This window comes from Nicotiana tabacum, chromosome 8 (assembly GCF_000715075.1).
Source record: "Nicotiana tabacum cultivar K326 chromosome 8, ASM71507v2, whole genome shotgun sequence".
NCBI lineage: Eukaryota > Viridiplantae > Streptophyta > Magnoliopsida > Solanales > Solanaceae > Nicotiana > Nicotiana tabacum.
In genome coordinates, this window is record NC_134087.1 from 173,891,807 (window position 1) to 173,905,305 (window position 13,499).

Below are 13,499 nucleotides of genomic sequence, written 5' to 3' on the forward strand. Positions count from 1 at the left end.
AAGGAAGCCTTAATTGATAACTACAGAAGAATATGTACACTGATACATCTCAGTTGGCTATTAGGAGGCACCTACTGGATTTACATGTAAAACCTTTTTCAGCAACACAAACAAGTTATTTCAGCAGGATTTTTCTTTTAGTTTTTAAAAAACTCGAAAACCTTTCTTAACAAACCGGTGAAAGCAACGTAACCTTAAAAAGCTAGCTACTGTATTTGCATAACTTGACAACTGCAAATCAAATGTGATGTATGATATCCATGCACCATTCATTACAACTCTTCCTATTAGAAAGTCAAGTTTCAACTTTCAATAAATAGGTTTTCAAAATTGATGGCAAACAAATACGACATCATGGAAGATCTGAGGTTTGTAATGAAGAACATACTGTACTTCATCAGATCTCAAATATCAAACATGTTCCTGTTTTAATATAGGTAAGCTGAAAATCACCTCCTCATTCGCACTGCTGAATTGGCTGGATTGGCTGAATATCAAACAATATCAAACATGTATTGTTGGCTGAATTGGCTCTTCTCCTTTACTCCTGTAACTATGTAAAAGAGAATCTACCTTCTTCGCTTCCTCCTCACAGTTTGAAATTTCAGTGGAACGGGAAGTGTAGCCAACAATACATGTTTCTCACGAACAAGCTTGCAACCTAAGTACTCATAGTGAGGTCGCAATGCTCCAATATCCATTCTTAAATCTTTGGCTATATCAGATAGATCGCTACGAAAATCATCAACGAAGAGAGTAAGCACCAACACGTAGTTGATAAGAAGAGCTTTTTTTTCATCCGGAATCCTTTTAGAATCTGGAACAGCAAACATTGAAGAGAACTTCTGGAACAACATGCCAGGAATCTTGTGATGCTTTGCAGATGATACACCATCCATAGAATGTTTATCCTTGAACTTAACAAGATGTGTAATGTATGATAATATGCCTGCCAGTCTTCTCTTCTCCTCTTCATTCTACAATAAAGAACGAGTTTCGTCACACTGGAAAAAACAATAATAATCAATATATGCACATCAAATCCAACTGTAGTGTAAACAGGACCACATTAGATCTGCTTACCGTTTCAAATTCAAAACTTTTAAGGACCAGAGGGGGATAGCCCCGAATTGGCGCTAACATTGAATATTAGAAGGTAGGAAAAAGCAGCACCAAATTAACTATAGTGCAAGAAAGCAAGTGAGCAATCAACTTGCGCTCTGTGCCCTCAAACTAGCAGAAACTCACTCTTTATTTTACAAAAATCCATAAATCACATAACTCATGATTCATTCACAATATGAAATTTCAATCATTTGTTTACCTGTATATGTTCCAATTTGTAGGATCTGTTGCAAACAAAGCTTGGATAAAGATCAGGTTTCATTTCTGCTCCAGCTTCTGTGAGCTTCAAAACATCCAAAAGATAATCCCACTCTCCTTCGAGAATAATCCTGTTCAGTGGATATGCCAACTCTGGCGCCGTGGCTGCCAGATCATGTGGTGGTATATTTCGAGCATTATCTGTGGTAACGGCTACTTCAAGAGCCTCTTTGTTTATTGCCCCGGCTATATTCCTGTCAAATTCCTCTTGATTTCCAGTATCTTCTTGTTGACGTAGCGAATCAAGCTTCCTAGCCTGGAAAGCAAACATCATAACTATATAAAGATGGAAATACTCCAAAAAAAAAGGTAGAGAATTTTTCCACAAATTATCTTTGTCACTAAACATAAAAATCTCCTTGTTTCATGCAAAGAAAAAAGTAGAGAATTTCTCCACAATGTTCCCCGTGCATGTCATAATTCGTAGGGAAAAATGGGAGGAATATACCTGTCTTATAGATTTCTTTGATGAGTACATTTGAGTTAATTCTCTCATTTTGTCAGTCCTCTCTTCTGCAGTGAGTTCTTGCTTGACTGTATCTGGATCTTCATTTTCCGGTGCATCTGACCCTCTAACTCTAGGTTCCAACCTAATTATCTGCAATCATAAGACAGCAAATATAAAAGAGAATAAGATATCAATAATAAAACAACTATTGCACTCATCGCCTGCTTATCGTTATTTAAAATTAGGACTTACAAGATCACCAAAGATGTGTGATAGCTTAGATAATATTACAACTATTGGTTAGGCAACAAACTGCATGTATGTAAAGTAGAACAAACATTCCAGTTTCTAAGCATTTCAAAATGGTAAGCATACATAAATCTCCTTCGTAAGAAGCCTTAACCAAACAAATTAGCACACAGGGAAGCACATAACACTATGTTAAGCAAAGCAAGAACTCTCTGTTTAATGATCACATGACTCAAATTGCTTTTTCCTGTTATCAAATTGATCCTACCACAACAAAATTCACTTAATTGATACATGTACATACACCTACTAATTCATGGAATGAAGAGATTCTACTTGTCTCCAGAACTAAAATCTTGGAAAACAAAGACTACATTCTCGTTTGTAATTTCCTATCTTGGTGGGAGGGAGATAAGCATATCTCGTGTTAACAATGAATCAAACGAATTTCACCCCTTTTTCCTTTTCGTTCAACCAAAATTATAAGAATGATACAGATCAATTACAATAAATGCCCCCGGCCCCAAAATCAAAGTTCGAGTGGCATCCGAATTTGACAACTATCCGTAACATATTCACACCATCTGTTAATTACTATGTTAATCTAATAATATCTCAGCAGGACTATGTTAATTACTGTGTTAATCTAACAATTCTGTTAATTAATTAATTACTGCATTAACCTAATAATATATCTCAGCAGGACTGTGCTAATTATTGTGTTAATCTAACATATTCAGACATCTGTTAATTACTTAATTGCGTTAGCTCGACTGGGATTTGATATTTTTTCATTCCAGAGGATTTGAGAAAAGAAAAGCATATTTCCATCTCTGATTGAGTATCTACATAAGATCAGAAGGAGCCAATTAGCAAAAACTACTCTGCTCAATCACAGCCAAAGAAGTAAAATACCTTCTTTTTACTCACCAATCACACAATATATCCATCAGAACCATTTACCTTGTTTGCTGCGATGGAGAATATTAAATCCTACATTTTACTCCCCTATCGAACAACAAAAACCTTCTGAATCAACTTCAACTTGTTTGAAGCAATGGGGGATAATTCCTCTAACATGATAGCTTTTTTTTACTCATCAATCAAAGACAATGGCCGAGAGAAAACAAATTGACATTGTTTGCTAAAACAGGGATAATTCCTACTGATAAAATACTTTTTTTTTTGCACCCAAGGGTGTGGCAAATTGGTCAATGAAGTGAGAAAAGAACCATGAGGTCCTCGGCTCAAATCCGGCGGAGGCAAAAAACACTATGATGATTTCATTCCATCTACCTAAGCCTTCAGGTATTTGGTGAATAGTCGAGGCGTGCGGGAGTTGGCCCAACACCATCATAAGAAAAATACCAATAAAAAAAACAAGCTTGGAGGAATAAAAAATGTACCTTGTTAGCAGCAATAGGTACAATCTTGAGAGTTTGGGTTTCCTTATCCAGCACCCCAAGCGAGTAAGTGCATAACTGAGCGGACGTTGCCTCACCGGAATAATTGGTCCCTACAAAATCCACCGGCGCCCCGTTCGGGCTCACCACAAGCTGTAACCGGTTGTTCCTTTTCACATTCCTATATAACTGAGCATTGCTGTCATTGTTCCTTAACGGGTCATAACCCGACGAGAAGTAACCAACAATCGGAGATGTTTTATTAGGGCTTTCAGCGATGGTTTCAATTGTCACAGCAAGCTGCTTCTCTTTCTTTTTCTTCTTCGTATTATCGGATTTTACTTTGTCAATTTCTTGATGTTGGGAGTATTGTGTATCATTTCTGCCTTCTTGTTCTGCTTCTTCATCGGCGGGTTTGCTAGGGCTAGGGTTTTGGTGCTCGAGCTTCTTCTTCTTCTTTTCTTTAGCCATGGTTGTTTAGGGAAACTGGATTGAGAGGAATGCGCGACAAGCTTATAAGCATAAACCCTAGTGTAGTATATGTACTTAAAAACACGGCTGTGCATTGTCAGATAAACCATAAACCGGATGAAACTTTCTTACCATATCTTTTTCAAAACTTATTACTATGGTGTTATCAAATTTGTACTATACCAACTTATTGAATATTTTAATTATATATAATCAAAATTATACTTTTAGAAATTGTACCAATCATATTGGTTTTTCTTCGGTATGGGTACGGTTCAATTAATTTTCAGTATTTTTTTAAATGTCATTTAAAAGTTACTAGTAAAAACAGAATGCAATAACATACGTACTTTTAGACTTAACAAAACTCTCTAAGTATGTTTACTATTTACGGGGTGACGAATTAAGAAAAGGTGAAAGATGATGAAAGTATAAATCCATCAACTATTCTATAGTAGCGTAAAGGAAACTAAGCAAAGACAAATAAAATATAAATTATATGAGTAGAAAGATATTAAGCAAGCTGGAGCTCAAGAATAAAGTATATAGAAGATTAAATATTCGAAAATATAAATTTAAATCATACGAAAGGAAACATATTCAATATATTGTAGCTAGTTTGCTATATTCGCTAGAATACCTTGTGTCTTGCTAGTGAATATGTTGGAAATAATTTAGTTTCAATACGAGTAGTATAATAAGATTTGGGAATTATGATTTTGAGTTAAATTACTTATTGGTTTGTAACTGTTTTCATAATTCCAAGGTCCAAGGAAAATTTTAATGCTTTGCTATTTTTATACTTAATATATAAATATTTTTCCTATGTAAATTTTTTCGGTACGATTCAGTATTTTTCTGGTTTATTTCATAAATAAAAAAAATCTACCCTAATTATCGGTACGGTTATAAATTTATATAAAACCTATGATTTTATTAAAAGAAACTTAAAAATCGATTTAGTGCGGTATGGTTCGATCAGTTTAGTCGGTTTTTAAATATTCATTAATACCCCTGCTTATTACTTTGTATAACTATATTATACATCAAGGGTAGGAAAGGGAAATTATTTAACCTAAAATTCAATTAATATGTTAAACAAATTAAATTGCTATAATAAAGCCATAACCAATTGATTTAATCTAATTAAGTTGATTTTTGCCAATAAAAAATAGACGACTGAGATAAACACGCAAATGAGAACAAAGTAACGCGGAAAAAAAAGAAGTAAAGAGATTCTTGTTCATAATCCTCTTAAGAAAATTTATAGTTGATGTGGTGTTTAGAATAATTGAACCAATAGTAATTTCAGATAGCAACAATAGGAATGAGAATTCAAAATGAGGTACAATCGTGGGGTAAGGGAGTATTCATAATGACAATCTAGTGTAACGCCTCATTGCATTTAATGGAAGCTAAATCATAATTATTCAGATCTCATAGATTAAGTGTGTTTATTTTTTTATTTCACAACTACTCAATAGATCTGAATAGTCCTAAATGATTAAGATTTAATAAAGACTTAATTTTATTAAGATGCTATCATTCACATTACTACTAACTGCAATCGCCGTCACTACCTACCATTATCACCTACCATCATGCACCACCCACCACCACCGTACTCAACCACCACCACCAACCGCAATCGCTCAATTACTACCTACTATTATCACCGACCATCATGTACCACCCACCACCACCGTACTCAACCACCATCCTCGACCATAACCGTCATGGCTAACATTATTGACTACTATCACACACACCCCTACCATTATCGATTACCACCATCTACCACCCTCGTCATTATCAATTAGCACCACCACCATCATCCTCAACCACAACCACCCACCCCCCATCTCAATTCCACCACCATCATCAACCATAGCCGACACTTTTCACTATTACAAACTACTACCACTCACCATCACCTTCCTCAACCGAAATTACCACTACCAATCACCACTAGATACCACCCAGAATTATCACCAACTACCGCCTCCGATCGACATCCACTAGCACCATTTGTTGGCCACTACCACCACCACCAACTGTCATATTATTTAAAAAATATATTTTATTAATAAAATATTAAAGTAGTTAGTACTTTCTTTATTTTTTCTATTTACTAATTTTAAAACAAAATATAAATCTTATATATCCAGATGTTGAGAAAATAAATTGTCTTAATTATTTAGTATTCAAATATTAATACACATTTTAATATTCAGATTCAGATGTGCATTCATATTGAGACGTCTTAATCTTTAAACAAAAATAACGACTACTCCCCCATATTTGCATTGTTTTTCTGCCTATAATCCGAGATAAGAGCAAATCTCGTTAGTTACAATTATTTGGGGCTTAATTGATAGTCATGGTTAATGGGGATCCCGCTTTCCTTGGAGTCTATTGGTCCATGGTGAACACTCACACTCCTTGAAAAGTTGGTTCCGGATCTTCCTTGGTCTGATTTGCTCAATGAAACTTTAGGGGTAACTTTCTAGATCTACAAAAAAAACTCTACGAATTTTTAATCTTTGATGAAAGTAACCGTGAGTGAAGTGACGCTGACTAAAAAAAATCATACCATGTATTGTTCTCTTTGCTAGCCACGCGTCAGATATGTATTTTATTAATACATATAATCTCCCTGCTTTTCGAATATTCGAGAAGTCTCCGGGAAGTGAAAATATTTTAAGCACCCCATTATGAAGTTGATGCACTTTCATTTACCGCTCAAGGCATATGGCACATTCCAATTGGAGTTGATGTCATCATCAGTTGCCGGGGAAATGATAACTCTCGTGCCTATAAGAAACCTTCATTTTCTTTAGTCATGACTTAATCTTCTGATTTTCTCAACTCCTTCATATTTCACCAGTCGCAATCTTCTTTCAAACCCTTGTATTTTTTTAGAATCTCTCCAATTTTATCTTCCGTTTCAATTTCTTGCCATGGATTATCAAAACTGCAACCTTCAAGTGGCTGAAACCTCTACCTTTCCTAGTCTTGATGCCATTGAGATGCATTTTTCGGCTATCATCGATAATGTTGATGAAGAAGAAGAAGAAGAAGAAGAAGAAGAAGAAGAAGAAGAAGAAGAAGAAGAAGAAGAAGAAGAAGAAGAAGAAGACGAAGTACCATAGACAAGAAAGCATCACAAACCTTCTGTTTCGCAGATAATCTAAAGAAACTGAATCCAAATTGGATTGCATGCTTCGGAGCAAAACTGAGAAGCAGCCTAGAAATTAGAACACTCTAGTAGAAGAATATCCTAGGGTGATTTGGTGAGAGCAACTTCCTATTGTTCGGGAAGACCGTAAATTGAAAGAAGATATTCAAACATTTCTTGCCTAGGAAAATGATTGGATCACCACTCATCATTCTAGTTTGTCTTTCGAGTATGTATATCTATTTACTCTTGGTTTCGAATCTCCGATTGATCCAGTAATTGAAGCTTCATGCCGGAGATACAATATTTTTTTGGCATAGGTGGGTACAAGGCGGTTCTTATATTCAAATGTCGGAGAAGCATTCACTCTTAACCATTTCTTGCATCTGCTCTCCCTAAAACTCTACCAAGGTGAGGTATTCACAATGGACACTCGAAGAAAATAATCTCTTATCTCTGATACTGAAGATGAACATGACGGGGGATGGTATGAAAGATTTGTTGATGTCCAACCCAGAGTCTAGTTTATTCGGATACTCGCCATCCTTTCCCGAAAACTTGAAATGACGAGCATAAGTTCCTTTCTTCGTTTCAATTTACTTATCTTTTTCCTGGAAACTTAGTTCTCGAGGCATTCCCCGAGATTGGGAGCGGGTTGGTAAGATCTTAGCCGATTCCACAAAAAAATCGACATCTTAGAAAGCCATCTCTAATGTAGCTGACTAGAAAACCAAGAGTCATTGTATGATATTTTTTGACTTTTCAATTTATTTTGTCTTTGTCTGGCTTGATTTCTTTGGTCAGTGAAGGTACAAACTGTTAGGGATATATTAGATATGCCCTAGATCCAATGTCATATTTGATGATTTGAACATATTTTTTTTGTGAACGTTATTTCATATAATATATATATATATATATATATATATATATATATATATATATATATATATATATATATATATATATATATATATATATATGAATGACATTTGATATTCTTTTATCATTGTTATTAGTTGCTTGATTAATTTGATAAGGTCCTTGATTAAATTTTGAGACTTGACATTGTGATGGAAATGAGAGTGAAGTCTCTTATAATTTAATCTAAATTTTGTTCTTGATCATAGGATTATTAATTTGGACATTAATAATCCGGTTAGATCAATATCTATGTGATCATCTTTATAGGATAAAGATTAGTTGATCTCATTAACTAAATCACATAGATAGATGATGCATATAGAGATATGATTATTGAACCGACTCATTGGATAATTCCTAATGGTTAGAATTACCATAAACTGTCAATGGGATATTCTCTGGAAGAATGTGATGTAAGAACTTCCTTTGACCTGATATCATCATAGTAATTGACAAGTTATTTATTGTACTTTGCTACTAGACACCTATGTCCCTAGGGCGATAGTTGAAAGGATATTGAGTATGATTAAATACTTGTAGAATTAGTGATTGATCAAGATGGAATCTGTCAACTCTTGGTAATGAGTTTAAGCTTCATGTTGTCATGAATTATAACCGACCAAATTAAGACCTTGGCCAAGGCGATTGAATAAAAGAAGAAAAGAGTTTCTTAGGTCATTCAATGGTTGATTATATTTTGACATGAACACATAGTTGGTCGCCTATTAGGATTTGACAGTTGAACCATATCCTAGGGTAACCTAGAGCTATAATGACAGAAGAAATTAATACATTATTCCTCTACAGGTTCTTGAGAGTAAATTGTATACTTCATGTTATCCGGTCGTTAAGGAGTGTTGCTAGACGCCACCCTTGATTAGTATATTGATGTGATCAATTTACCACCGGCTTAGTATTGAATCTATGGAGTCGCACACTAACGAGTGTTCTGATCTTTGCTAAAGGATTAATTGCTTTATTATTTGATAATTAAATTAAAGAATTTAATTAGTCAAATAAATTTAGTTATTAGTCCAAATAAAATATTATTATATTCTTTGCTAGCACACATGATATGATTAATATTGTGAACAAATTGAAATATTCTATTTAGAATAGAAAAACGAAATTATATCTCTTGGTTAATATATATATAATTAGCACTTATTTTATATAAAAGATGTTATATAAAATATTAATAAAGTCTTGTTAGTAAATACAATTTTGAATTGGATTAATTAACATGGAAAGTCCTTATGGTATTGTCTACAATTTTTAACCCATTTGATATGGGAGTTAATTTTTTAATAGGAAAATATTAATAAGAAGAATTCAATTTAGAATTGAATTCTATAAATGTGTTGCATGTTTTTATTTTCAAATATTAACTAAGTTATAGAATTCAATTTAGAATTGAATTCCATAAATGAGTTACATGTTTTAATTTTAAAATGGTGACCAAGTTGTATAATTCAATTTAGAATTGAATTCCATAAATGAGTTACATGTTTTTTAAAATGGTGACTAAGTTGTAGAATTCAATTTTGAATTGAATTATATAAATGAGTTACATGTAAATTGAATTCTATACTACTGTAGGATTGAATAGAGGTGTTCATAACACGCAGCGGAAAAGTGGTATCAGAGCCATGGTTTGTCGTGTTTAAAATTTATTTACGAAATATTTTATGATTATATTTGAAAAGTTCAAACCATAATACATGTGTCTTGTGCACTAGACAAATTGTTTGAATGCATGGATTGATATTATTTTATTATGAATAAAATATGTATTCATAAAAGTTAAACTACTGAGATAGTTCGTAACTTAAATTTAAAATTTCGTATAAGATACGACGGTAATCTATAATAGGTTACTAGATTATACAGTTATTTAAATTGTTATTAGTTTATGAGGTATTAACTAATAATAATTTTCTAGCATGAATTATTTTATGTGATATATAAGATAAACATGTTAGAAGTATGTTGAATTTCGTTTTTATGTCACATGCTTGTTCGGCATATGATTTTGAATTATTTATTACATGTGATGTAAATTAATTTAGGACAAAGCATGTAGACAACTTAAACCAAATTCATGTGCTATGAAAGATTTGATCATCATGTTATTAAAAGTTGTTTTAGTAGCAATTCCCTCTTACTAAAATTTGAGTTCTTGAATAATAAAATATAAGTTAAAATTGTATTATAGAGTTATCCATCAAAGTAAATAATTTTACTTATCTCTTGTTTATAAGGAGCGGCCTGACTACCGGGAGACTTATAGTTTGAGAATATGTTAAAATTGTTTATTTGCATTAGATGTATGGATTGAAAGAATTATTCAATTTTACACTAGATGCCTGGACTACCCGGGGGAGTATAAAATTTAATAAGTTCTTTGCTATCATGATGGTTGAACTCAACTATGCCAATAGGATCGACCTGACTACCAGGGGACTATTTGACATAGAGCTATTTAAGAAAGTTGTATAGGGATACAATTGGTAAGAGTACCTACCTTTAAGATATATGTGAGAAATGACTTGACTTCCAAGGGGCTCATACATATTATTGAAGGATTCCTTTACTCCACTAATAGAAATAAAGATTTTTTAAACTATAATGAGGGTAAATAGTTTAAAATAATTAGTGGAAATATCATTTAGATAAAAGTCCCTATCTTTATGATATATGTAAATATGTTCTTATATTATTGCCTTTTCTTTTCAATATTTTAGATTTCTCAATATGTCTGGTATATCACTGCGTGAAATACTTGAGACCAACACGTTGGTAGGACCAAACTTTGATGACTGGTATAGAAATTTGAGAATTGTTCTCATGCATGAAAAGCTTATTAATGTGATCGATAAGCCTGCAAAGATAATCCCACCAGAGAATGATGTTCAAGGCACCAAGGTTTATCAGAAACACTTGGAAGAATGCCTTGCTATTAAACACATCATTCCCGCTTCTATGAGTTCTGAACTCCAGAGGAAAGATCAGAATATGGATCCAACTGCAATTATTGAATATCTTAAGAAGATGGTTGATATACAGTTGGACATTGAAAACTCTCCGGTTGGACCCCTTGTCAATCATGTGATTATTCTTACTGAAGAACATGAGAAGTTGGGGTACAAGCTTGGTAAAGAGCTTTCTGAAGATTTGATCTTGCAGTCAGTATATGATGATGAATGTTTGTGACGACCCGGCCAGTTGTCTCATGAGTTACCGCTTCGTTTTCCCCCATTTTTGCTTCCTTATGCTTCGTTATCTGTGTTTATGTGATCGGGTTGATTAGTTTGAGTTCGAGAGGATTGGGTGAAGTTTGAGACAATTAGTCTCTTTTGAGAAGGTTTAAGTTGAAAAAGTCAATCAGATGTTGACTTATGTGTTAGAGGGCTCAGATGTGAGTTTCGATGGTTCAGTTAATTTCGAGAGGTTATTAATGATTTAGGAGCGTGATCGGAATAGGTTTTGGAGGTTTGGAGTAGAATTAAGCTTGAATTGACGAAGTGTTCATTTTGGCGATTTCTGGTTGATAGGTGAGATTTTGATATAAGGGTCGGAATGGAATTCCGAGAGTTGCAGTAGCTTCGATGTGTCATTTGGGATGTGTGTGCAAAATTTCAGGTCATTCGGACGTGGTTTGGTTGGGTTTTGATCAAAAGCATATTTCGGAAGATTTTAGAAACTTAGGCTTGAATCCGATGTGATTTGGTAGATTTGATGTTGTTTGAGGTGTTTTGATGATTGGAACAAGTTTGAATAAGGTATTGGGTCATGTTTGTGTTTTTGGTTGAGGTCCCGGGGGCCTCGGGGTGATTTCGGATGGTTAACGGGAAGATTTTGAACTTGAGTGATTGCAGAAAGTGTGCTGCTTCTGGTGTTTTCGCACCTACGGTTTGGGGACCGCAGATGCGAGGGAGAAGGTCGCAGATTTGAAATTTGGACTGGAGAGTAGTTACCGCAGAAGCGGTCAAGTGGCCGCATCTGCGAGGCCACAGATGCGGAAATTCTATCGCAGATGCGATTTTTGTGCTTTAAGTGAAGGACCGCAGAAGCGGTTATTTTGCCGCATATGCGGTACCGCAGAAGTGAGTTTTGGACCGCAGATGCGGAAAGGCCTGGGCAGAAGGTATATATTTCATCTTTCGCGATTTTTGAAGGGTTTAAACATTTTTGAACTTGGAATTTGGAGCTTTGGACGATTTTGAAGAGAGAAATCAAAGAGAATTCGTTAAGGTAAGGATTTTGGACCTAAAACACATTTCTGTGGTAGTATTTCATGGATTAAGACTGAAATTAAAGAAATTAAAAGGCTAAAAATGGGGGATTAGGGCTTGAGTTTAAGAGGCTTTAAATTGAGGATTTGAGGGGTCATTTGAACTCCGATTTTGGTATTATTGATATGCATAGACTTGTGGGGAGATGAGGAATCTATTAATGCAAAAATTTCTGAGTTTCGAGAAGTGGGTCCGAGGCTCGGGTTTAGCCAATTTTGGGGTTTTCGGTATTTTTTCGATTGTTTTCACTTGGGCTTTGTTCCCTTAGCATATTGTGACATATTCGTTCTGATTTTGGATAGATTCGACGCGCGTGGAGGCCGATTTGAGGGGCAAAGGCGTCGCAAGCTAGAGATTTAGCCGGTTCGAGGTGAGTAATGATTGTAAATGATGCTCTGAGGGTTTGAAACCCCGAATTGCACATCGTAGTGCTATATTGAGGTGAGACACACGCTTGATGACGAGCGTGAGGTCGTGCACTATTGGGGATTGTGACTTGGTCCATCCCGATTGATGATTTTACCACGTATTTAGACTGAAACTTATTTGATATCATCATAAATTGGGTTGATTGCCATATTTGGGTTTCGTGCTAACTATTTGAACCCTTCAGGGATTTTTATCACTATTTCCTCACTGTTTTGACTTATTACTTGAACTCAGTCATGTTATTTTCCACCGTTTTACTACTCAGCCATTTTTACTCAGTTTTGAGACTTAAATGATATTTTAAATGATGTTTTGGGCTGAGGAACACTATTTTACTAATGCCCGAGGGGCTTGTGATGATTTTTGGACCGAGTAAGGCCGAGGTCCTAGTTGTGAGGATACACTGATACTGATATGAGGCCGAGGGCCTGAGATACATATATACACCACGAGGTGGCTTGATTGATATGAGGCCGAGGGCCTAGACTTGATGCCACGAGATGGCTTGATATTGCATTTGGGCCGTAAGGGGCCCCTTCCGGAGTCTGTACACCTCCAGTGAGCGCGGGTACCCATTGTAATGTGAGATTGAGCCTGAGGGGCTGGCATTGTTCTGAGATTGAGCCCGAGGGGCTGGTACTGTTCTGATATGTTGCCCGAGGAGCAAATTTGTTGATATTGTGCCCGAGGGGCGAACTTCTATTTGTTTACTTACCTAT

General features: G+C 35.0%; 1 protein-coding gene across 1 annotated transcript; it reads right to left on the reverse strand.

The window, feature by feature from the left end:
- Positions 1-232: 232 nt before the first annotated feature.
- On the reverse strand, positions 233-4,024 carry LOC107766237 (uncharacterized). The gene is made up of 4 exons (XM_016584989.2): positions 3,487-4,024; positions 1,832-1,981; positions 1,325-1,639; positions 233-977 (listed from the first exon to the last, which is right to left on the reverse strand). Exons 1-4 carry the CDS (start codon positions 3,952-3,954, stop codon positions 570-572), a joined length of 1,341 nt encoding a protein of 446 aa, XP_016440475.1. The 5' UTR covers positions 3,955-4,024; the 3' UTR covers positions 233-569.
- Between the last annotated feature and the right edge of the window lie 9,475 nt (positions 4,025-13,499).